At 44.9% G+C, this 24915-nt stretch overlaps 1 protein-coding gene across 1 annotated transcript in view; it reads right to left on the minus strand.

The window, feature by feature from the left end:
* plxna4 (plexin A4) overlaps nt 1–24491 on the minus strand; it is a gene marked incomplete at both ends in the record, with an annotated part of 474146 nt that extends 449655 nt beyond the window's left edge. The window contains 4 exons of the mRNA XM_080753923.1: nt 21019–21393; nt 22056–22490; nt 23134–23454; nt 24330–24491. Coding sequence (XP_080610049.1) covers nt 21019–21393; nt 22056–22490; nt 23134–23454; nt 24330–24491 — 1293 coding nt within the window. The remainder of the gene's footprint in view (nt 1–21018; nt 21394–22055; nt 22491–23133; nt 23455–24329) is intronic.
* Between the last annotated feature and the right edge of the window lie 424 nt (nt 24492–24915).

A 24915-nucleotide genomic window follows, 5' to 3' on the forward strand; every position in this document is an offset into this window, starting at 1 on the left:
GACTTTCTTCCTGAGCGCGTGTGAGAACCACACTTGCAATTTCCCAGAATTGCACCTTCCTAGTTTGAGTTACTGGTGTTAGTCGTGGCTGCCAGTTCCCACCGGATGTCGTGTGGGAGTTGTGACTGCTCCAGTCTGTACTGAATAACAGATAGCTTGCATAACGTCTTCAGACTAGGACTTAAGTCTAAGATGTACAGGTGAGCATTGGGTGTGCGAAGACCACTGTGTCCTCCAAATAGGATGACACAATCTCCCACCATGCAACAGCACATCCTATACATCCCAGCGGGGCCATTTCCTTTGGGCTCAGCCTTCTTCCAGGAGAGGGTCTCTGGGTTGAATTTCCACAAATCATTTAAGGCATACTTATTGTAGCCACCAAATACGTAGAGCTCTCCATTGTTGACAAAGGCTGCATGACTGTGACGTTGTTCTGGAAGAAGCTGTGCAGAAGGTGTTCTCTGCCAGCAGTTGGTCTCAGTGTCAAACACTCTCATGATGTTGTTGTTGGAAGGAGCTGCGCCCCCAAACACAAACATCTTTGTCCCCATCATGGTGGCAGAGTGACATGATGTAGCAGGAGGTGGAGAACCTCTGGTGATAATTAAAGACCAGAGCATTGTGCTGGTGTCCAACTTGTACACGTATCCAGTCACATCGTGGTATCCTCCATGAACATACATGACCTTCTCCAAGACAGAAGATGAGTGGCCAGCCCTCGCCTCTGGAACCGTTCCAGAAACGTTGGGCTTGAGCCATCTGTGGGCGTCGATATCAAACGCATAAAGCTCATTGCAATACTCATAGTTGTCATAATTATTACCTCCCCAGATGTAGATGATATATTCTATCAACACAGCTGTGTGGCCGATGAGTTCGGGTGGAACTTCAAGGTGACATTCTGCTCTTCCAGTTGTCAACTTCCTCCAGCGTAAAGACACTGTGTTTAAGACATGAACATCAATCTGTTTCTTGTTGTTTCTTGCGATCCCTCCAAATAAGTAGACTTTGTCTCTCACGGCAAAAGCGGCTTGACCACGTCCACAAGGTCCTCCGTTCAGATGCGGCATCCATAAGATCATTTCTCAACGCAAGATCTCCTACGAGGTTCAAATCTGATGATTTACGTGTTGTTATACAAGAGAATGGAGTCCAATTGTGTGCCCTACCACTTATATTGGTTCAGTGGCACACACGTCACAGGAAGTTGGACCAATCCACAAAAGCTGATGGGTTGGGCTGGCCAATCAATGGATGCCATGCATGTTGATGTCCCTAATATGGTAATTACAATATCAAGTACAGCCAGACAAGCTCTACGCGTACAGTCAGGCCGCAGTCGGAAGGTCGTTTGCAACACGTGTTGAACTGTAGGTTTAGTCTTGAATCAAAACCTCTTCATACAGATATCCTAAAGGGGAACAGCTCGCTGCAACGCTTTGTTCTAAATATACTTCTAAATCAGCTAACATACACCAAAGAACACACATATGCACATGCTCACACACACACACACACACACACACACACACACACACACACACACACACACACACACACACACACACACACACACACACACTCTCTACTGCAATCCCTCTGGGGATTTTTGTATTTTGTTTACACATAAAGTCAAGTAGTTGAATTCAGGTGTTTTAAATGAGTATTTCATTGCCTTGGCTGAGAGAGAGAGAGAGAGAGAGAGAGAGAGAGAGAGAGAGAGAGAGAGAGAGAGAGAGAGAGAGAAAGCAGTGCACGCTACATATTGCTGGATCGAGCTTCAACGCTATGCATCTGGAGGGCATTACAACGAGAGAGAGAAAGAGCAGACAGGTGCACGCATAGACATCAAAGGGGGCTTGAGCCCCCGCAGAATGCAGTTTTCACTATGATGAAAGAAATGCAAATGTCCTCTTTCCATTTCATACCTGAAGGCAGCGTTCAAGAGAATTGCCTTGTCCAAACTCTCCTGAACTTGAATGCAGCACTATTCACTTGATTACGCTTAGTTCAGTGTGGTATCAAGCACCGAAAATAGCCGACATCCAAGCTCACTACATGTCGTGCTGCGACACGTCGTGATGTGAGAGGTCTGCTCGAGGTCTGCTATTTTTTATATTTTCACCAAAAGGCCCTTTTAGAAATTTCCGCCCCTGCCTCTCTAACATTCTCTGCACATCCCTGAGAGAGAGAGAGAGAGGGAGAGAGAGAGAGAGAGAGAGAGAGAGAGAGAGAGAGCTTCTCTGATTGAATAATAGTGCTCCAAACCCATGCGGGAGAAAGAGTGTGCTATAGAGAGAGCTGTCACCGCTCCCCAGATTTAAGTCCCTCTGTATGGAGGGCCCTGGGGACTCTTTCCAAAAAACTGTCACAAAGATTACAGCGTTGAAGAAGTACAGTACACAGGGAGCGCACGTACGCGTGTGTGTGTGTGTGTGTGTGTGTGTGTGTGTGTGTGTGAGTGCGCGCGCCAAGCGAAGTCGCAGCATGATCGTCAATCCCGGCGGATCGATGTCGTTGATAGGAGGAGGCGGAACGGAGGACATCATACAGCATGTTGTCACAGCGTTCCTTCGTTCGAATATCGTCTGTCTCCGTCGCGACAGAAACCTCTTATCTCCATAGTTTAACTTTTTGTGTTTATGGAAGAAAAAATCAAACCTCGGTTCGAAGTGGAGCGGTGAATTTGAGCAGCTGTACCCGAGTGAGTGAGTGAGTGTAAACTGTGCCTGTGAGTGAGTGGTGAGTGTGCCTGGCCTGCACAAAACAGCGCCCCTCCTTTAACTAGTGTGTTGTGTGTGGCCACTCAAGGTATTGCCCAGGCTACGGACAGGGCCAGCCAGCCAGCCAGCCAGCCAGCCACATACCCACGGATATACCTGTTCATTGGGAGCGCTTTCACCGCTCCAAAAAAGACTTGAGCCGGAAGGCAAAGCTCTCTGTCTACCGAGCAATCTTCGTTCCTACTCTCACCTATGGTCATGAAGTGTGGGTCATGACCGAAAGTATAAGGTCGCGGGTGCAAGCGGCTGAAATGGGTTTCCTCAGACGGGTGGCTGGTATCTCCCTTAGAGATAGGGTGAGAAGTTCTGTCACCCGAGAGAGACTTGGAGTAGAACTGCTGCTCCTACACTTGGAAAGGAGTCAGCTTAGGTGGTTGGGGCATCTAGTATGGATGCCCCACGAGCGCCTTCCTAGGAAAGTCCTCGATGCATGTCCCACTGGGAGGAGACCCCGTGGCAGACCAAAGACCAGATGGAAGGATTATATCTCCACACGGGCCTGGGAACGCCTCGGTATACTCCCTGAGGGAGTGGAGGAAGTTGCTCAGGCATAGGGAACTCTGACAAAATAGCTGATCTACAAGCTCAACGTTCTGCAAATCCCCTGAGAATCTACTGCCTTGCCAGGCAGGAGGTGTGAAGTTTTGAAATGGCCTGTATGGTCATGAAGTGTGGGTGTCATGACCAAAGAATAAGGTTGTGGGTGTAAGTGACCGAAATGAGTTTTCTCAGATGAGTGTCTGAGAGAGAGAGAGAGAGAGAGAGAGAGAGAGAGAGAGAGAGAGAGAGAGAGAGAGAGAGAAAGAGAGAGAGAGAGATACATATATAAATACACTGGGGGTTTTCAGGTATGCTAACACGATCACAACGGTGTCTCTAAAGAAGCAGGGAGCTTTTAAAGGTGATTAATTAAGGAGGCGCTAAAAGAGTTGATCATTATGACATTAAAGTAATGGCATGCCGTTGGAAAAACGGTGCTTTGGCGGTTTTATGTAAATAATTCATTATAAAACGGTAATTTCCAAGCAGTTAATAGCCATTTACAAGATTGATAACGTCTTGGCTGTATTATTAAAATCATTGCAACGCCTCCTCGGTGGATGAAAGTGTTACTTTCTATGAATAACGTTTAGGTTGATTTCAAACTGGTATTCATACAATTTAACATTGTTTTAAAGTTTATGACCATAGGTTCCTAAACTGGGGGTCTGGACCCCTGGGGGGGGGGGGGGGGGGGGGGACCCCCAATGACTTAGGGGGTCCCTAGACAATGAGCTTAATGTGCAACATTGTTTTCTCACTCAGCAGTAAACAAACTGTATAAGTGTATACAGGTTATCTGCACATTTCTAAAGTGACAATTTAAGGACTTTTAAGACCTTTTTAATACCAGATTGGCCAAATCGTTTAATATTACATAAGACACACGCAAACATTGCGAGGCGTTGTCAGCTTGTATAGCTTTTTCAAAATATGTATCTGTGAGTCAAACTAATGCCTTAACTCCTACAATTCCAAGTGCATGTCAGTTCAAATATGATTATTTTGAGGGGTCCCCAGGTAGAATGATTATTTTGGTGGGTCCCCAGTTCAAAGGGGGTCCCCAGTTCAAATGAATTCTTTTGGGGGGGTCGTGGGCTGAAAAGTTTGGGAATCCCTTACCTGCCATATACGAGATGTGAGAGTGAAGTTGGAAAATGAATAAATAGTAAATAAAGTGGAGACATAAATAAACGACCAGAACCCTGCAGTCAGTAAAAATCAATAAAGACCGCAATGTTTCTACTGGAGGGAGAGAGGAGTTTCACAGCCGTCCTGAAACAATCTGTCATCATCATGTTCCAGATGATTAACGCCCCAAAAAGCTGCATCTCACTCTTTTCTCATCCCCTCAACATTGTGTTGTTATTGGAGTTGGAGAAAGAAGAATTATGGCAGAAAAGAAAGAAAGAGATCACGACTCATATCGTCACCGTCTTCTCCACTAGTCGCTCCCTGACATTTTAGTCTATTTTTTCTGGTTTTAGAGACCAGGGTTAATGCGTGTTTTTTGTGAGGGTACCTACCGTAGGGGACACGGCGAGAACATGCAAACTCCTCACAGAAAGGCCGTTTCGCCAACACCACCTTGGGTATGGGAGAACACAGCCCCAGCGCCCACAGCGTCCCTGGCGGGAATCGAACCCAGGACCTTCTAGCTGTGAGCCGACACGCTACCGACTGCGCTGCTGTGCCCCCAGTATTTTCCGGATTTCTTGCTCGGATATGTTGTCCTGTTATTACCACATGCCCAGAATAGGGAGCGCTACAGGGGTTCATGCGTCTGAATTATGTATGACCGTCATCTGCCGGTAAATATTTATTATTTTATAGTGTGACCGCAGGGCAGAGCCGTCTAGAGCACAGCTCGTATGTCTGCGCGCGCGCGTGTGTGTGTATGTGTGTCTATGCGTGCGTGCGTGTGCGTGCGTATGTGTACTATCCTCTCAGAAGTGGACCAATCACAGCGCACGCTGCTAAGTGCATGATGTCACTAAAACGAAGCGTAAATCCTCGCCGCCATAAAAGTCAAACGTGTGAGGAAGAGCGTGTTGTTGAGTATAGGACCTCCTCCATCCTACTGGGTTCACTGTTACTAGTGCAGTGGTTCTCAACCTTTTCAGGCCGTGTCCCCAAAAAATAATCATATTTGAACTGGGGACCCCCCACCCTGGCGAGCACTTGGAATTGGACTTGGAGTTGGCATTACATTTAGTTTGACTCGATCTATGCCAGGGGTTCCCAAACTTTTTTGTCTCACGGCACCCCATAGATATATCTTTTAATCCGAGGCACCCCTACATTATAATTTTCACTCCCAGCACCTTATATTTATAGCATATCGCCATTGTCGGGTGGAAACGTTCGTTTTGTATTTATCATCTATAAAATGTACTAAACTAGTGAAAACAGCCGATCTACAAGCACACAACGCCTCGCATTGCGAGGCGTTGTATTGTTACGCAAACAAAGTATCTATTGTTACGCAAACAAAGTATCGTCTGACTTTGTATCGTATTGAATCCTTTTGCAATGCAAATAATTGTATTGCATTGTCTGGCAATGCAAATAATTGTATTGAATCGCCTTGCAATGCAAATAATCATTTGTATCAATACTAAGTATTAATGCACTATCTTCATTGTCTGCCATATATATCTCCTCAAGGTTGAAAAGGCTCTAATTCGTTCTCCTGCTATACCATCAACAAGTGGAACGCCCTCCGCAAGCCTTAAAGGAGAGCAAATCCCTAACCTCTTTCAAAATTGGTCTGAAAAGTCACCTTCAGGCGGCTGCTACTCGTGACTTGTAAATAGACTAACCCCCCATGCTCCCCACCCCCCTCTTTTCTGATTTTGTAAAATATGTTACGCTCTTTCAGCTTTTGAAATTGATGTTATCCTAGATAAAGTACTATGGTCTGTATTTCAATGTTATATGAGATACATAAAGTGGTTCCTGTGTAAATAAGCCGTACGGATTTCTAGGATATCCTTTTAGTTGACCTTGTACCAGTGATTTGTGCTGTCATGAAACTGTACTTTTTTTCCTATTGCAAACTGCTAATACATTCTTCAATCAATCAATCAATCAATCAATCAATCAATCAATCAATCAATCAAAAAAACTGTTCTCTGATGATTCAATTATTGTCAATGGGCGCTGTTGATAAGATCGGCTATTTTCTAATGACCGAAATGCATAGTTAATGTATGTTTTGTAATAATAACTGCAGAAGGGCTAAATGGCAGAATTGTAATTTGTGCAGCTGAAAAACAGAAATAAAAGCGAATAAAAGCATTTAAAAAAAACGACCACATTCTCAGTCCAGTGCGGTGGAAGGGGAGCGGACACGTGTTTAATCACAGAATAATGGTATTGTGACGCATCCGATCTGACCTTTAGCAAGTGGCATCGCGGATGGAGATTTAACCCATTCAGAACGGGTACACATTGTGTGTGTCATTATTTTATGCTTTAACGATTGAAAAACAGCAGATATACAAGCTCACAGCGCGGCACCGAGTGCCGCGCTGCGAGCTTGTAGATCTGCTATTTTTGAAAAATCGTGAAAATTAGAATTTTCACCCGATTCTATAAGTGTCTTTTGAATCCTTCTAAGATTTTTGGAAAAACCCTATGTTTCTATGTCAGCAATCTGGCCAGCCATCGACAAAGAAAAGGTCCTTTTCACTTCAACTGAAGCTCAGTCTGTTCTTGAGAGACTACTATGTCAGTAGTTCTCAAACGTTTTCATGTGAAGGAAAAATGATATGTATTTGGCCACGGACCCCCATTTCAAAATATCTAGTTCCAGGGACCCCCCAGAAGCAAAATTTAGTTACAAACGTTCGCTTTAAAAATACATATATTCAAAAGATTTGCACACATTTTCACAACTTTTTCAAAAATAGCAGATCTACAAGTTCGCAGCGCGGCACTCGGTGCCGCGCTGTGGGCTTGTATATCTGCTATTTTTCACTGGTTAAAGCAGTCAATAATTCTAGGCCTGAATGGCTTAATTAGCGAGCCAGCTATAGCGGGGTTAGCGGATGTCTGGGAGTGTGTGTGTGTGTGTGTGTGTGTGTGTGTGTGTGTGTGTGTGTGTGTGTGTGTGTGTGTGCGTGTGTGTGTGTGTGGTCTGCAGATTGCTAATGAGCCCACTAGCCTTTCTCCCTTCCCCAGGATGTGACCGAGACAGAATCACAGTCATCATCCCACCGTCGGGAGCATCGCCATCGGGGAGATAAAGGATCAAGATGGACATCAAGACACCTGAGATGAACTCAACGGCTTTTGTGGCAGCGTCGATTTTGTCGTCTAAAACAGGGGTCTTCAACGTTTTCAGGCCAAGGGCCCCTTAGCTGTGAGAGACATGAAGCAGGGACCCCCTCTACAATACATATCGTCTAAATGTGTGATACAGATTTTCATTGATTTCATAGATAGATTCAGTCGGTTAGATTTGTGTTAATGTGTTTTTTTTTTTCAGACTTTTGACCACTTAAATCATTGTTACTTACTAAACATGACCTTTCACTTTGTACTTTTTTACCTCTAAACTGAATCTATTTGCCGAAAATAGACGATCTACAAGCTCTCAACGCCTCGCAACGCAAGGCGTTGAGAGCTTGTAGATCTGCTATTTTTGGCTAAAGTTCTCCTCAGAATTGGGACGAGAGGGTTCAAGTTGTTAATTTTATAAGAACGATCCTATCACACAATGATTTGGCGGACCCCCTGTAGTAACTCTGAGGACCCCCTAGGGGTCCCGGACCCCCTGTTGAAGACCCTTGGTCTTGGAAGACCCACAGTCTTTGTGTGAACCTGCTAATCTGTAAATTGTGAAACCAATTACATCAATAACTTGACTAGTACAACTGTTATTGCCTGGAAAGCAATGTTTATTTGCCATTATGCTGTTTTATTTTTGACATATTGTCATTGGATCTGGACTTTTGAGGAGCTTTTGATTAGAAAAATGCTGTAGTCAGGGGAAGGTACTTGGCTTCAGAAATCAGTATACGGGAGTACTGCTGCCAAAAAGGTTTGAGAACCACTGGTCTAAAACTATGACGAAAAATGTTGGTCGACTACCTTTTTTCTGATGACGAAAACTAAATAGAAACAAAATAAAAACTAAGCTATGATGTCCTAAAACGATGACTAAACATATTGACAATTTCATCAACAAATAAAAATCACACCCGTGTGAACTGAGCGGTGGTCGTGGAGGCTGCGCAACAGCAAAACAAATATATATATATTGTGTGTGTGTGCGTGTGTGTGTGTGTGTGTGTGTGTGTGTGTGTGTGGGTGGGTGGGTGTCTGGCCTGGCCTGAACAACAGCGCCCCTCCCTTAACATGTGTGGTCACAAAAGGTACTACATACAGGCTACATACAGCATACAGACAGACACGCATACAGACAGACAGACAGACAGACAGACAGACAGACAGACCCACACACACGGCCACGTATAGGAGCGTTGTGACCACCGCTCAAAAACTATAGACTATGAATGTAATGGTGAGGGACTAGTGGAGAAGAGATCCAGTAGAACTAAAAGACATTTTAGTTCATGTTTGGTTGCGCTCTGAAAGTAGCCGATCTACGAGCACACAACGCTTCGCAGCATGGCGCGTTGTGAGCTTGTAGATCGGCTATTTCTATAAAAAAAATTGTACTTCAGTAGGATACAACGGCAGTGACAACACACAGAAATGTGTGTGGGGGGGAATTAATCAGCATAATGAGTAAATAGGGGAGAATGAAAAAAAAAAACATGTAAAAAGCAAAACAAAAACGAAGCAGAAGATGTCCGACAACTGAGAAGAACTCAAAAGCTGGGGATGGCCTTTCTGTGTGGAGTTTGCATATTCTCCCCATGTCTGCTACGGTAGATACCCTCACAAAAACATGCAGTGATCCTGGTCTCTATACTGCCTCCCCCTGGCCAGCCGGGGCGCCTGATGGAGGGGAAAGGAACTGGCTGGAATAACGTGTTCCTTCCACGCGCTACGTCCATCCCGGGGAAATCCCCACTGTCAGGTGAAAAGAAGCAACTTGTACTAATCATGCACAGAAGGAAGCATGAGGTCAGTCCGTTGTCACCCCAGGCGCGGCAGAGGGAGAGCAGAGCCCAGGATTACATAGGCAATTGGCACTGGGTGAAAATGGGTTACAAAATCGTGGGATAAAAATTATTAAAAAAAATTGAAAAATAAAAAGTGGGGATGGCGACTTTTTTTTCAAGATTGGAGGAGAGGTGGAGAGAGAGAGTGAGAGAGAGAGAGAGAGAGAGAGAGAGGGAGAGAAGAGAGGGCACTCTTGAGAAACAGCAGAAGAGTAATCTAATTAAATGGAATTAATTCCGAACGGGGGGAAAGTCGGCTGCGGATGACAAATGTGGAAGAATAGCCCGTAGCATGTTAGCTAATGACATGTAATTAATGATCATTAGAGAGGAGAGGACAGCGTGGATGTGCGAGTGCCACGCCACCTCGTAATTCCTCTCCCGCCACGCTCTCTCTGCGCCGCACGATGAAAGACACGACGAAAATATACCACGCTCTGTGTGTGTGTGCGCGTGTGTGCGTGTGTGCGTGTGTGTGTGTGTGTGTGTGTGTGTGTGTGTGTGTGTGTGTGTGTGCGCGTGGCGAAAGCTTTGTTGTAAGAAGAACAAGAACAATTATGACAGAACAGGGATGTGCAGAGAATGTTAGAGAGGCAGGGGCTGACATTTCTAAAAAGGGCCTTTTGGTGGAAATATCGAAAACAGCAGACCGAAAATAGCTAACCTCCAAGCTCACAACGCGTCGCAGCGCAGCTATTTTCGGTGCTAGATACCACACTGAACTAAGCATGATCAAGTCAATACTGGAGATGTGGCGTAACGGCATGGATTTCTACACAGAGAGGGCAATTCTTTCAACATAAGATGCTGCATTCAAGTTCAGGAGAGTTTGGAAAGGCAGTTGAACGCTGCCTTCAGGTATGGCATGGAAAGAGGGCATTGTCTGTCTGTCTGTCTGTCTGTCTGTCTGTCTGTCTGTCTGTCTGTCTGTCTGTCTGTCTGTAGGTCTGTCTGTCTCTCTCGCTCTCTCAATCTCTGTCTGTCAATCTGACTTTTTCTCTCTCTCTAAAAATAAAACCCATTCTTTCTTTCTTCTCTCTCTCTCTCTCTCTCTCTCTCTCTCTCTCTCTGTGAAGGAAAACTAAAGGCTAAACAAAGCAAGGTCAGCTGACCTGATTTCAGTGTTCATTCAAGTGTCCATTCAGTGACTTACTGATTGAATTGACTTGGTAAATATTTGCACAATCATAACAAAATGTGTGAGGAAATCCTTCTTCACAATGTGGTGATGCAACCGTTACAGCTGCACTGTGTAACATTCCTCTTCTATCCTGGATTTGAAACCGGTTTCCTACTCAAGAGCTTATTTTGATTTATGTTTTTTTTTTTACCATTGAGCTAATAGAGCCAGCTTGCTTGCTTAGGGGATACATTGGACCTTGACCATCGGGTCAGAATTCGTGTCAGATGGGTGTCTATGGGTGACACCATCTAAATGTCTCAATATATAGGTTTAAATGTCTCAATATATAGGTTTGTTTACTGTTGAGTCAGTGAGAAAACAATGTTGCACATTAAGCTAATCATCTGGGGACCCCCTACAATAATTGCGACAGAAGGTCGCAGTTAAGGTCGCAGTTACCATGAGAAATGTCACAGATTGTCCGTGTGTGAAAGTGAAGCTGTGTGTGTAGTGTACACATTTTTACAGTCTATGGGTTGGTTCCCTTGACACATCACTGTGACATCAAGTCCAATATGGGTATTGTATTCCCCAGAATCCCTTTATGCCCATATATGAAGATCCCTGATGTCATCGATATATATCACTGGCCAGATGGCCAAGACATGGCCCTTATCTGTGTGGCTGGTTCAGATAGGGATCTCCCTGTATGGGCATAACATATAGTGTATGTTGTGATGTCATTGGAACCACTCTAACAGAATCCCTTTTATGCCCATATAGGAGATCCCTGACGTCATCAATATTAATATTAAGCCCATATCTAACAGGACTTCATATGGGAATGCCCATATTTGGAGGAAGACGGCCCATATCTGTGTGGCTGGTTCAGACAGGGATCTCCATGTGTGTGCATAAGAGGGATGTACAGTACATGGATCTCCATATAAGGGTAAGTGGTCCGATATACATCCCTGGCCAAGATGGCCCATATGACGCCCTGAGGCGTCTTACTAGTAATAATAAGAACCAGTGAGTTACGAAAAAAACATTTCATTCATAGATGGTTTCTTTGCCAGTTTCCCTGTCAAAGAACAGCTTTACTCCCAGAACCAATTACATGGGAGAGAAGTAGGGATCATCCAATAGTTTCTCACCTCTCACCAGGGGTCTCAGCAGGGGTCTTTGAATGATTCCACATCTCCAGCGGTTCTAAAATAAGCGCTGTGGGCTGTGTGGCTGCCAACGCAGCCCAACCCCTGCGGGAGTAATTTATACCTCCACTCAGGGGCGTCACAAGGGGGGGGAGTTAGCCTCGCAAGCCATTCCGAGTTACGTCATCACCAATGTGCTTCCTTTCTCGGTCTGGTACTCCTCCCATCGAGTCTCTTTATGAGAAATAGGTTCTCAATTTCCAATCAAAAGGCTGCATTTCGAGCAAACCCGCCTCACACCGCTCCTGATTGGTCGAGCGGCTGCTACAGCTCTCGCATTTTGACAACAAACATGGCGGACCCCATGTCCGATGCGAGTTCACAAATTGCAAATAAAAGCTGCATTAAGCGAAGTTTTATCTGAAATCTACGGCATCTCATAACTTAAAAACGAACAACAGTTTGCACCTTTGGAATTTCTGTCTGGAAAAGACGTATTTGATGTTCTCCTGATGACTCCTGACTAGACCTGTCAGTCAAAGTATAGTAACTACGTCATTGCGTAATGCATTGTCTACGGAGGACTCCCAGACTCTCCCCTGGGAGAGTCTGGCTGTTGCGAGGCTAGGGGGAAGTGGGACTGAGTTACTAGGGGGGGGGGGGGTCCCTGGAACTAAATATTTTGAGATGGGGGTCCTAGCCAAATACATATTCACGTGAAAAGGTTTGAGCACCACTGTCATGGAAACAGAGGTTTCTTGCGCACATTTTCACAATTTTTCAATAGCTAACATTCTTCATGGGGGGCCCGCAGTGAATCCTCGTACCCAGGGCACGGAATTTGGTGTGACGCGCCTGCCTCCACTCCTTCGACTCCCAGTTCAGCGTTAGAGCAGGGGAACTGGGCGGGAGCCAGACAGAGAGTGTCTTACATTCCAGGAGCATCTGAAGTGAATGTGGATCTTTTACTGCAAGAGGCTGCTGAACGTGAGTTCTTGCGAAAGAGTTTGGAACATGAAACATCTTGTGAAATTGACTTGTCAATTGCCCGGGCGCCGCAGCCCAGTCTGCTAAAAATGTTTGGTGAAAAGCTAGAGGCTAGGCTGATGTGAGAGAGATGATAAAGACGAGAGCATTCTCATAGACATTGGTTTGACTCTGGAAATAAGAAGACTCTTTTAACACATGGGAAGCCAAGGTTTCTAACATTTCTAGCTGTTGCTGGTGCCGCCGCTCACTTACGCTTTATTTAGAAGAGCCTCGGAAGCTTTGTGCGTGTGCACGTGAGTGTCCGCTGACGATTGAGGAAGAAGATCCATTTGTTTACAAACGCTCGCGAAACTAAAATCCAAACCGGGGCCGACCATCGCGGTAAAGTGTCGCCGTGAAAACAATCAGATCTCTGCTTCCCTGGCGTTCTTTGCACCTTATTCATAGATAAAGCTGTTTTTATGTTTCAGCCTAGAATGGAAGTGTATGCAGCCTAGATCCTCCATTTTGTTTCTCTGCGAGCCACGGTATGACGTATGGACCAGGGTCTTTCACAGGGTACACAGGACGGATGCAGCTGCACGTAACCAAGTTAACCCTTTGTCTCGTTGAGGGACGAGACAACTTTGTTTTGGCACAGCGACCTCCAGTGGCCGTATCTCGTTACTGAACGAGTTTGGCCCCCAAGTTGTTAAGAAATCAGTAAGATTCCCTAAATCGGGAGATAAGCGACCGCCAGGTCGCATACACAGACTTTGGAAGGCAATGGTAGCCAATCAGGAGGGAATGTGGGAAATGGGACAGATCCATGTCGATGACATGACTGTAGAGATACTGTGTACCGCTTTGCGTGATTTTAAGGCACATTCTGTAGGAGCAGTGTCCAAAAATGTGTCAAGAATCGGCCTTATGGTGGCACTAGAAGAGGGTCATGTGAGAAATGAGGACAGAGTATGAGACAGACAGACAGACAGACAGACAGACAGACAGACAGCCGGTGGAGTTTTTGATAGTAACTGCGGACCTGACGGTCGCAATAAGGCTAGAAAGTAGCAGAATCTACACTGACGTAAACACTATAAAGAGTGCGGTGTTGGAATATGTACAGGTGATGATACGAGAGTACAGCAGCATATAATAATATATGATATTATATTACTGCTGTTGGCTGTGAAGTCATGCCAGGGTGTACAATATGCTTAATGAGCAACATGTGGTCACAGGACCATCAAAGCTCACATGTGGAAGATTCTGCACGCTCGTGTGTGTGTGCGTGCGTGCGTGCGTGCGTGCGTGCGTGCGTGCGTGTGTGTGTGTGTGTGTGTGCGTGCACATGCAGATGAGTGTGAGCTCTGCACAGCCTGGCCCTAATGAGGCTGGGGTGGGGGGGGGGGGGGGAGTGGGGGGGCTGTTCATCCTCCACTCTAATTGGACGAGGGAAAAAAAGAAATCACGTTTAAAATACGACAGAAGAACTTGAAGGGCGAACTGAGTTGGGGAGAGAGAGAGAGAGAGAGAGAGAGCCATACTGTAGATAGTCTCTCTATCATGTTAGCAGCAGCTCCAGTATAAGGCAGATGGTCAGTGATAAAAACACAACTAATGGATCATTATTCTGTCTATACAGCTTTGCTTCAGTGATATAAAAAAGGCCAGAGTCAGTTTTCACCCAATTGCCTGGTCGTTTTGGTCTGGTCTCCCTTGGCAAACAATAAACCAAACAAACAACCAACCAACAATCAACCAACAAATCTTGCAATAGACCTTATTCACACCACGGCCATCTTGGATCACATGAATTCCTGGGATAGCAGCCTGCATTACAAACCATTGTGAACAATTCTCCTTTTGCACAAAGTAGTGCAATGCAATATAGAGGGCGCCAGATCCCTTTGAGTCACACCCTACCACTACTTCCTGTTCATCCACAGAGCATTGATTCTAGTTGTTTTCTCCATTAGAATTCTTTTCACTTCTTACAACTTTTATTACTTGGGATGGTAAAAAGATGAGGCAGACAAATAAAATGTATTTTGACAAGTAATAAAAGTTGAAAAAGGTGAAAAGAAAACACTTTAATCTAATGGAGAAAACAACTAGAATCAATGGGATCTGGCGCACTCTATCTTGCATTGTACCACTTTGTACAAAAGGAGAATGGAGCGATGGTCCCAAAATATGAGTTCTATTCAACCAATTTCTGTTGACCAAATTGACAAATGGGCAGATGACAACATCAACATCCCAAAAGGATTAAATAGAAGGGCTACAGTAGATTGATTACATCCATGGTAACGATATTCAAGGTAAGTTGGGTTGCACCCATGCTGTGTACAAACACTTGCTATCTGTGCAGTGCTTTCTCCACCATCATATTAACTATTTGTTGTTAGATTGTTCCTGATTAATATGCAAAAATCACGATACAGTAATATTAACTATATGATGGCAGAGCAAGCACTAGTCTGCACAGATACTGTAGCAAGTCTTTGTACAGAGTAACACTGCGACCTAACTACCATGAATATTGTGGATGGATGTACCCTTCTATTTATAGGCCAAGGACCCCTTAGTTGAGATAGAGATGAAGCAGGGACCACCACAACCTGTTCATAGATTCCATATAGTTTCATTGTTTGACAGCACAATCATCAGTGTATTTTGGAATCATGTCAATTTGTGTTTTCAGATATTTAACCACTTGTCACTACATAATAAACCTGACCTTTCACTCTGTACTTAGTCTGCTCTTTTCCCCCTCTACACCAAACCTCTTTGCCAAAAATCAGATCTACAAGCTCACGCTGCGAGGCGTTGTGAGCTTGTAGATCGGCTATTTTTGGGCTTTACATGGGCTTTAATATTGGCAGTTAATCGCCATTATTTATGGAAAGCTCTGACATCCATCGTGTTATAATGCGTAATCAATCCGCCTGCGGTAACTATGGTTACAGCTTTCTTTTGCAGGTGTCTGTGCATGCATGCGTGCGTGTGTGCATGCACGCACATCCGTGCATGCGTGTGTGTGTGTAGCCATCCATCTCATTGGTATAGAGTTCCGAGGGATGTAATTTATGCGGTGAGAGTGCGCCAATGTTTTGAAATGGCATCATCCCTTATAGCGTTACTACCCTCTCCCCCCTCCTCCCCCCTCCTCCCCCCACCCCCTCGTCTGACACCCCCGCAGTCCCCCGACATGATTTATCAGACCCTCAACCCGCGGGCTGCGGAGAGGCGGGCGCGCACGTGGCCACGTGCACAGAGGCACAGAGAGATACGTAGATGAGACACCGTGATATCGTCCGCAGCACAACACAGAAGTGGGCTTTCTGGACCATCCATTCACTGAGATAACATTTAAGCCATCGAGAGCGGGAACGCATCGGTGTGTCCCGAAATCACTTTAGTTTAACCATCTTTTTTTTTTATACTTACTGGCTATTGAAAAATAGCAGATATACAAGCTCACACTCACAGCGCGTCACTGAGTGCAGCGCTGCGTGCTTGTAGATTTGGGCAAATATCGATGGCCAAAACGCAAAACCTCCTATCTGAAAAATTCACTTTGTTGGGAAAATGAAAAAGAAAATGTGTGTTCAACATTAAAAACTATCTACTATTTCTAGTCACATGACATTTTTTGGCAAAATGAGGGGCAGAAGGATCTTGCAGACAGACTGACCATGTGCAACATAGCCTGTTGTCCTCATTTCAAGTAAAATCCAAAAATCATGACATTTGCAGATAGGAGGTTTTGCGTTTTGGCCATTATGTTCTTTTAAAGCAAACATGTTTAACTCAAAACTCTGCTTCTGGTGGGGGTCCCTGGAACAACATATTTTGAGATGGAGTTCTGCGGCCAAATACATGTAATTTTGGGGGTCCTTGACATGAAATAGTTTGAGAGGCACTGATTTAGAAGAAGGATTTGGAAGACATTTTTAGAATCGCGTCGCTTAATAGAATCGGGTCAAAAATATTCAAATGTCGCGCTGCGAGCTTGTATATCTGTTATTTTTCAATAGCTAAAGCATGTTCAAGTCTAACGCGACACCAGGTCCTAATAGGTTAAAGTGAGCCTGGGACAGGGGGCTACAGAGGTTGCGTTTCTAAAACAGGACAAGGACAGAAGCCATCATATCATATCCACACTGCCAGGCACAAAACTCCTATCTATGTTATACAGTATATCTGTCCTATATCTGCTTCATAACTTAATGCCCTATATAGGCTACTTGGATGTATGACACTGTCAAGCTAAAGTAGCAAAAAATAGCGAAAGTTCAAAATGCATTGCACGGTGAACTCGCAGTCACTGGCTATATACACCACAGAAGAACAACGTTAGAATTCAAGCGGTTAAAAAAAGCATAGCATAGCAAAAATATAGGGAATGTGTGCTTTCGCCATCTTGTTTTTAAAGAAAAATCTGTAGTTATGTTTTAAGTTGGTTTAGGGTTTTTTGAGTTTAGTTCACATTGTCTCACAGAGGAACTTTGTGTCTTCCCTGTGGAAGCACTATACAAATAATCTTGTATTCGCCATCCTTTTTACCGGAAAGTCCTGGCTTGCTAAATAATTCTTACAGGTCATCTTGCAATTTGTGTCCTGCAATTAATCTGAGACTCTGAGAGTTTGAGAATTATTTTAGGGTTTCGGCATAGTGTTTGTGAGGGGCTAGGGTTAGGGTTAAGCATAGTAAGTGAAGTTACATTTTAAAGTTATTTTATTCATATTTTATAATTGCACTGAATGTAGTTCTTTACTATGTACATATAATGATATTTTATAATTGCATAAAATATTGGTCTTGTTACTATTTGCGATGAATCGAATGCCAAGGACTTCCAGCGTAAACAAAGCCGTAAAAGCCATTTAGGCCTGAACACATTATGACGCAATATTTTATGCTTTAAATATAAAAAAATAGCAGATATACAAGCTCACAGCGCGGCACCGAGTGCCGCGCTGCGAGCTTGTAGATCTGCTATTTTCGTAAAAATCGTGATATTAGAATTTTGACCCGATTCTATAAGTGTCTTTTGAATCCTTCTAAAATTTTTGGAAAAAAACTATGTTTCTATGTCAGCAATCTGGCCAGCCAACGTCAAAGAAAAGGTCCTTTTCACTTAACTGGAGCTCAGTTGGTCTGTTCTTGAGAGACTACTATGTCAGAGGTTCTCAAACCTTTTCGTGTGAAGGACCCCCAAAATGATATTTATTTGGCCACGGACCCGCATCTCAAAATATTTAGTTCCAGGGACCACCCAGAAGCAAAATTTGAGTTACAAACGTTCGCTTTGAAAATACATATATTCAAAGATTTTCACACATTTTCACGACTTAAAAAAAAAAAAATAGCAGATCTACAAGCTCGCAGCGCGGCACTCGGTGCCGCGCTGTGAGCTTGTATATCTGCTATTTTTCACTGGTTAAAGCAGTCAATAATTCTAGGCCTAAATGGGTTAATGAATCAATCAAAAAAATAAAAAATGTTAGCGTTTAGAGGGGAGGGGATCAAGGCGAAACACCTGGAATAGAGAGAGTACCGTGCGCATAAGGCCTGATAACCACCACTACTAACAACTACTACTACTGACAACTCATCATACTCGTCATTAGCATAACGGACAGACTTATATAACTCGTCATACGCAGTCAATGAGTTAAAATAGAGGGTATGCAGTGCACGTCCACTGGAACCCGCCCCCCTAATCTAGACTGAGTGGCAAAACATTGAGCAGCATGGAGCACTGGAGTTTGGAAGTGCTAGTTGCAAATCACTCAACGGCCCTGCATACCACCTGTTTCTAATTTACACATAATGCAGGAGGCAGCAGGATGTTGTGTTGTTGAAAACGAGTGCTTCCAAACTCTGACACTTGGAAAAATAAAAACCTGCACAGAATGTCTTGACAGAAAGTAGCTCATAACATGCCTTTGGTGGATTTTTATGAAACAAAAAACGTTGCTGCTAGAAAGAGGATAATTCAAGCTTTCAGTACAGCCGCAATGTTAGTGAGTTAACTTTGTTTAATACAATCAGATAGGACCTTTCTGTTTGGATGTATGGGCTGTCAATGGCAGAAATTTGTTTTTTGCCACTCAGTAGGCGTGTTCCCACATAACTTCCAGCATCAGTGATGTCACGCACATACCCTCTATATGCTGAGAGAGAGAGAGGGGGGAGAGAGGGAGAGAGAGAGAGAGAGAGAGAGAGAGAGAGAGAGAGAGAGAGAGAGAGAGACACACACACGCACATGGCGTGAGTCATTTTGTGCGGTGGCTGCCAGTTAGAGTAGGGTGAAATGATTACCCTAACAAATAGGCTCTTAGATCACCGGCAATTTTCTTGTTTTTCCTTCAGACCGCCGGCGTTTTTTCCTTCTTTTTCATCAAAAGGTCTAAATAGCAGGAGAAAAAAGAGAACCAAACAAGACCTTAAAAGCGTAATTGAGGCGATGGTCGCTCGCTCGTTCAACCAAGCGCACCTGACATGCCGTTTTAACCTCATTTGCTTTAACGCAGCGCTACGATGTGGGGGGAGAGAAAAAATTACTTAAATGAACGTTGGATCACTGAATGTCTAATGGATCCGTTAAGGACGAGAATAGAATTATGGTAATGTTGGTGGTTGGTGTGTCTCAACTGATCCAGAAGAGAAGAAAGGCATTGTGGGTGGCGTAGTCAAGTCGCCCGTTAAAGATCTCATGTTAATTTGAACGGAGGAGGTTTTTTTTTTTTTCGGGGTTGTTTTGTGAACACCTCCTGCTCAGTGCGAGCAGACTAATTACATCACTATTCAAATGTACTGACCTGCACTGTTCTCTGTCTTCAAATGTATTCCGTTCTTCGTTCCATGTCGCAGCTCGGTAATGAGTAATGTTCCTTGTTATTAAAGCTCAGTGGCTATTTAAAGACGTGGTGAAATGGAAAACATGTTTTTCACACTTTTAGAGTGTATTTTTTTAATATCAAAAGTCACTAAAAGGCCAATCTTAATCATTCCTGGCAAACACAAACGTACTTGCAGATGACGTAGATCGGTATCTTAACTTATTTCGTAAATTAATGCCCTGCTTCGTCACCCTATGTTGCACAAAAGTAGCAAAAATAGCCGATCTACAAGTTAAAAACACGTCGCACTGATACTCTGTTACAAGTAAAATTCCGGAATACAAAATGTACTTACATTTCTAAAAAAGGGAAGAACTTGTTATGCAGAATGTCCCATTTCAAGTTTTCAAATGTACGGTAGAAAAAATAGCAGATCTAAAAGCTCACAATGCGTCACATCACAATGCATTGTGAGCTTGTAGATCGTCTATTTTAAATGCCCGAAATGTATAGGGTTTTTGCAAGTCTTTGAATATGTTGACCCGATTCTATGAAGGTCTTCTAAATCCTTCTTCTAAATCAGTGGTTCTCAAACATTTTCATGTCAAGGACCCCCAAAATGACATGTATTTGGCCGCAGACCGCCATCTCAAAATATATTGTTCAAGGGACCACTCAAAGCATAATTTGAGTTACAAATGTTCGCTTTGAAAAAATTCAAAGGTTTGCAAAAAATGTCAAGATTTGCAAAAAATAGCAGATCTACAAGCTCACGGTGTGGCACTCGGTGCAGCGCTGTGAGCTTGTATATCTGATATTTGTTTTAATAGTTAAAGCCTAAATGAATGTTTAAAGTGGTTCCAGTTACTTAAATTTCCAGCGCTGGTGACAGACAGTCAAGTTGACATTGAAAAGTGGAACGGAACAGAACAGTAGGAAATAAATCCTCTCTGTCCCGACTGCGACGTCCCGGGGAGAATCTGTGTCTGTCCCAAATACATATTTTATCAGGGCGGTGTTAAGTCCCTCAAAGCCTTGTTGCCTTGTAGTCCTGTTACTACTGGTTTTCTGATCAATTATTTACTTTCACCACTTAAACCATGAGAGGGCTCTTCAACAGGGGGTCCGGGACCCTGGAAGCTCACATACAAATTGCAAACTGATTGTGTTAATATCTGAAAGCCTCAGTTAATGTCCATCAATCAGTTGTGAGAGCCCTGCAGATTGCAGGAATGCCCAACAAGCAGACAGCTGATAAGACATCGGCCGCTGAATTGTGTTAAAAGGCTCCGAACACGGAGCCTTTTAATGCCAAGTTTAACTGTATTCCATTTGTTGCAATGAATGGTTCAATCTACTTTGACTTGAGCGTGCCTGACTAAACTGTTGTTTGCGTTCAAGAACACAAGATGTTGAATGTGTGTGCTTCTGGTGCGTCGGGTGGTACTCACGGCGCTGCTGCAGGGGATGTCCTTGACCTTGAGCCAGGCCAGGTCCAGCGTGCCCTCGCCCTTGTAGCAGGACTGCAGGCGGTCCTTGATCTTCTCGTTGATCTTGCGCAGCGAGAACACGCAGAGCGCCGAGTCCTGCGAGGCCTGGCCGCGCGCCGGCCGCCGCTTCTGGCCCTTGGAGAAGACGGCGAAGAGCACGTCGTCGTCGGGCTGGACGTCCAGCGAGCGCGCCAGGATGGCGCCCGCCTTGGCCAGGTAGGCGGCCTGGAGGAGGCGGTACTCCACGTTGCCCGAGACGCAGCCCACCGGCACCTCCACGTAGGAGTTGAACGCCGTGTCGGCCTTGCACAGCCGCACGATCTTGGAGGTGTAGACCTGGATAGATAGATGGATAGATAGATAGATAGATAGATAGATAGATAGATAGATAGATAGATAGATAGATTTTGTTAGACCTTTTGTTAGACCCTCCAGAAAAACGCAGGCAAAAGTCCTTGATTATGCGGACTAAAACCATTGATTATGCAGGCAAAAATCCTTGATTTTCCAATGAAATATGCAGGGTTTTATGTGATTTTATGCGGTGACATCGCGATAAGTTGCGGAATATGCAAAAAGTTGCGAAATATTTGACATGCAAAATATGCAGAAAGTTGCGTTCAAACAGTCAATGCTAGTCAAAAAGCAGCAACAAAGAACTTTCCTAGTGTTTCGCATCTCCGTCCTAGGTAGATGAATCGGTTATTTCCTCTCTTACTTCAGTAACCGAAGATCTCAGGGTAGGGAAATATCACGATTATTGTGACATGCACACAACCTAACTTACTGGAACAATAGTTGTACTGACTCTGACCTATAATGACTTTTCCAGGGAGGGCTGCATGTGGCTTGTTGCTGTGTCCCCCTTTCTTGTTTGTTTTTTGGAACTGACCAATAGACACTTATTATTTGGCTCTGCACTACTCTGTGTTGGTAGTATTGAGTATTGTCGCTTGTGTTGTTGTGTGTGTTGTTGGAAACAAACATTTCTACCACACCTGTTCGCGGCCCGCCGCCGACGACCCCGACGACCCCGGCCCGTTGCCCATCTCGGGCTGCAGCGTCAGGAAGTAGACGAAGTTGCCCGAGGCGAAGCCGTAGATGTAGTAGATGTCGAAGTCGGGGATGACGGTGAAGGTGTCCGAGGGGATCTTGATCATGGACGCCACGAACTCGTCGTGGAAGACGTAGGCGAACATGCCGTCCTCCTCAGAGTTGCGCGCCAGCTTGCGCGAGGATATGGTGGGGAAGTACTCGGGCTTGCCGTCCACGGCCGTGGCCACGAACAGCATGTCGGGCGAGGCGTTGCCGTACGACACGATGACGCCGAACACGGAGCCCGACTCGTTGACGCCCGACAGGTAGTGCTCCTTCTTGTGGAAGGGCTCGCCCAGCTTGAAGAGGTCGTCCAGACGCAGCAGCTTGCAGATGCCCTGGGGGAGAGGATAGGCATGTAAATGATCGATTAATGCATTCATTCAGTGGTCTTCAACGTTTTCAGACCAAGGACCCCTTAGTTTAGAGCAGGGGTTCCCAAACATTTTTGTCTCAGAGCACCCCATAAATATTTTTTTAATGGCCTTGATGTGTATAACATTAACGAGTGTCAACGAGCTTCAGCTGGACAGAGACACACACACCTCCCCTTTGCGGAGCTCAATTAGAGTCTTCTCTCTAAAAGCTCTTGTATATGATGGAATATGATTGAAGACTACTGTGATTGTGTCAAGATCACATTTGATATTACGCACACCATACCTGTAACTTTCACTAGACAAAAAAAAAATACGATTTAAGGTTGTTGCACATTTAAGGTTGTTGTTTTTTTCGGACGAATATAGGAGCGAATTTTGAAGCGCGTAAATAAAAAAAAATCAACCTCACATTATGTAAATCATGTTTGCACACTGCTGCCCGTTTCATATTTATTTTAGGTAGATTTTTTCAGATTTTCGCAACTGTCGCCACTGGGTCCCTTGCTCTCTCTCTCCGCTCTCTCTCCTTGGCCTGAAAAAAATACAAATAAAATAAAAAATAGTGTTTTTGAGGATTTCGGTTTCCAAAACGCATCCCTACCTGGTAGAGGCTGCCGCAGGCCAGCAGCCGGTTCTCCCGGTAGTCCATGAGCAGCATCTTGTTCACGTTGTTGGTGAGGGAGAGCGGCTCGGCGCACGGCTGCACGATGCGCGGCGGGTAGCACTTGCGGTTGTCCTCGTCGGGCCCCGTCTGGTGGCTGACCTGCACCTCCAGCGAGGGCGACAGCTTGTAGATGCGGTTGACGGCGCCCAGGTACACGTTGCCGTTGCGGTAGTCCACCGCCAGGTGGTTGAACGTCCACTGGGGGTCCTCGGCGCGGAACGCCGCGTACTCCTGCTCCTGCAGGGACGCCGTGATCACCTGGGGGGGAGGTGGGGGTTGATATGGAAAAAATTAGACCCTCCAGAAAAACGCAGGCGAAAATTCCAAAATCGTTGATTATGCAGGGATTTTGCGAGGAAATATGCATTTTTTCCTGATTTTATTTGGTGAAATTGCAGAAAGTTGCGGAATATGCGAAAAGTTGCAAAATATGTGACATGCAAAATATGCAAAAGTTGGGAAATATGCGAAAAGTTGTGAAATACACGAACAATGCGAAAAGATGCAAAATATGCGGGGCCTGCGGGCGGAAATATTCGATTGCGGATTATGACTTTATATTAAAGGTGATACACCATGCATTTAAAAAGTATTTATGTCATATTGTTTATGTCCCAAAAACGTTTTTCAAAAGGTTTGAGGCTAAATTACCACTCCTGAATAGAGAGCCTCTCTCATTTTTGAATGGCTCTGAGCATTTTCAGCTGCAGTACCACCTTTGGCCTGAACTGTGCCACCCTCTTCAAAAACGTCCGTCAATGACGTCAGCGACGGCAGCAAATCTGGACAGCCTGTTATGAGAACCCGTGGGATGCTTTTAACCTCCGCCTTCCCAAAACCAGAGAAAGACACAACGGTCAGAAATGGGACTTTGTGAGGATAGAAGGTGCTAGTGGGACCCCAAAAAAAAGGTTTTAAAATAGGAAAAGTGAAATGTCATGGTGTATCACCTTTAATAATTGTACTGTAATCATTTCTTGATCGCCTCTTGTCCTGATTGTTTAATCATGACATCATGGGCCGCTATGCTCGATAACAAGCTTGATAAGGCCAAAGCTTATTGATACTAGGTACTCAATACATCACGTTATCGCGTTTGTAGCGGGCCCTTGTTTTTCGAGCGCCATCCCTACCTGTGACTGGGCGGCGGCCTGGGGAGGGGCGTCGCCGCGCACCACCGTCTGGGCGCCGGCGGGAGGAAGCGGCGCCAGGCCGGACAGGAAGCAGCAGAGGGACAGGACAGGAAGCCAGGAGGAGGAGGAGGAGGAGGAGGAGCCACGATGGGGCGACGCCATGGTTTAGACCAGGAGGTGAGGGGGCGTGGCAGGGCGGGGCCGGGGGGAAGGAGGCGCGGTTTCCGAACTCACTCTCAGCCAATCAGGATCAGGCCTCTCTTGAGATGGAGGACATTATGTGCCTGTGGGGAGAGAGAGAGGGAGAGAGAGAGGTCAACATCACGACAACACTAGACAGAATCCCAGCTCAGTCAACGGAGTCTCGAGATAAATGGTGCATTTATATATTTATATATATTTTTTTTTATCAAAGGCGCTTTACAGAGATTGTGCATTACATTCACCTATTCACACACACATTCATACACCGATGGCAGAGGAAACCATGCAAGGCACCAACCTGCTCATCAGGAGCAACTATGGGTTCAGAGTCTTGCTCAAGGACTCTTCCACACTAAAGCTGGTTGCACACTGCTGCGTTTTT

This window comes from Nannobrachium achirus (assembly GCF_963921795.1).
Source record: "Nannobrachium achirus genome assembly, chromosome: 23".
Lineage (NCBI taxonomy): Eukaryota > Metazoa > Chordata > Actinopteri > Myctophiformes > Myctophidae > Nannobrachium > Nannobrachium achirus.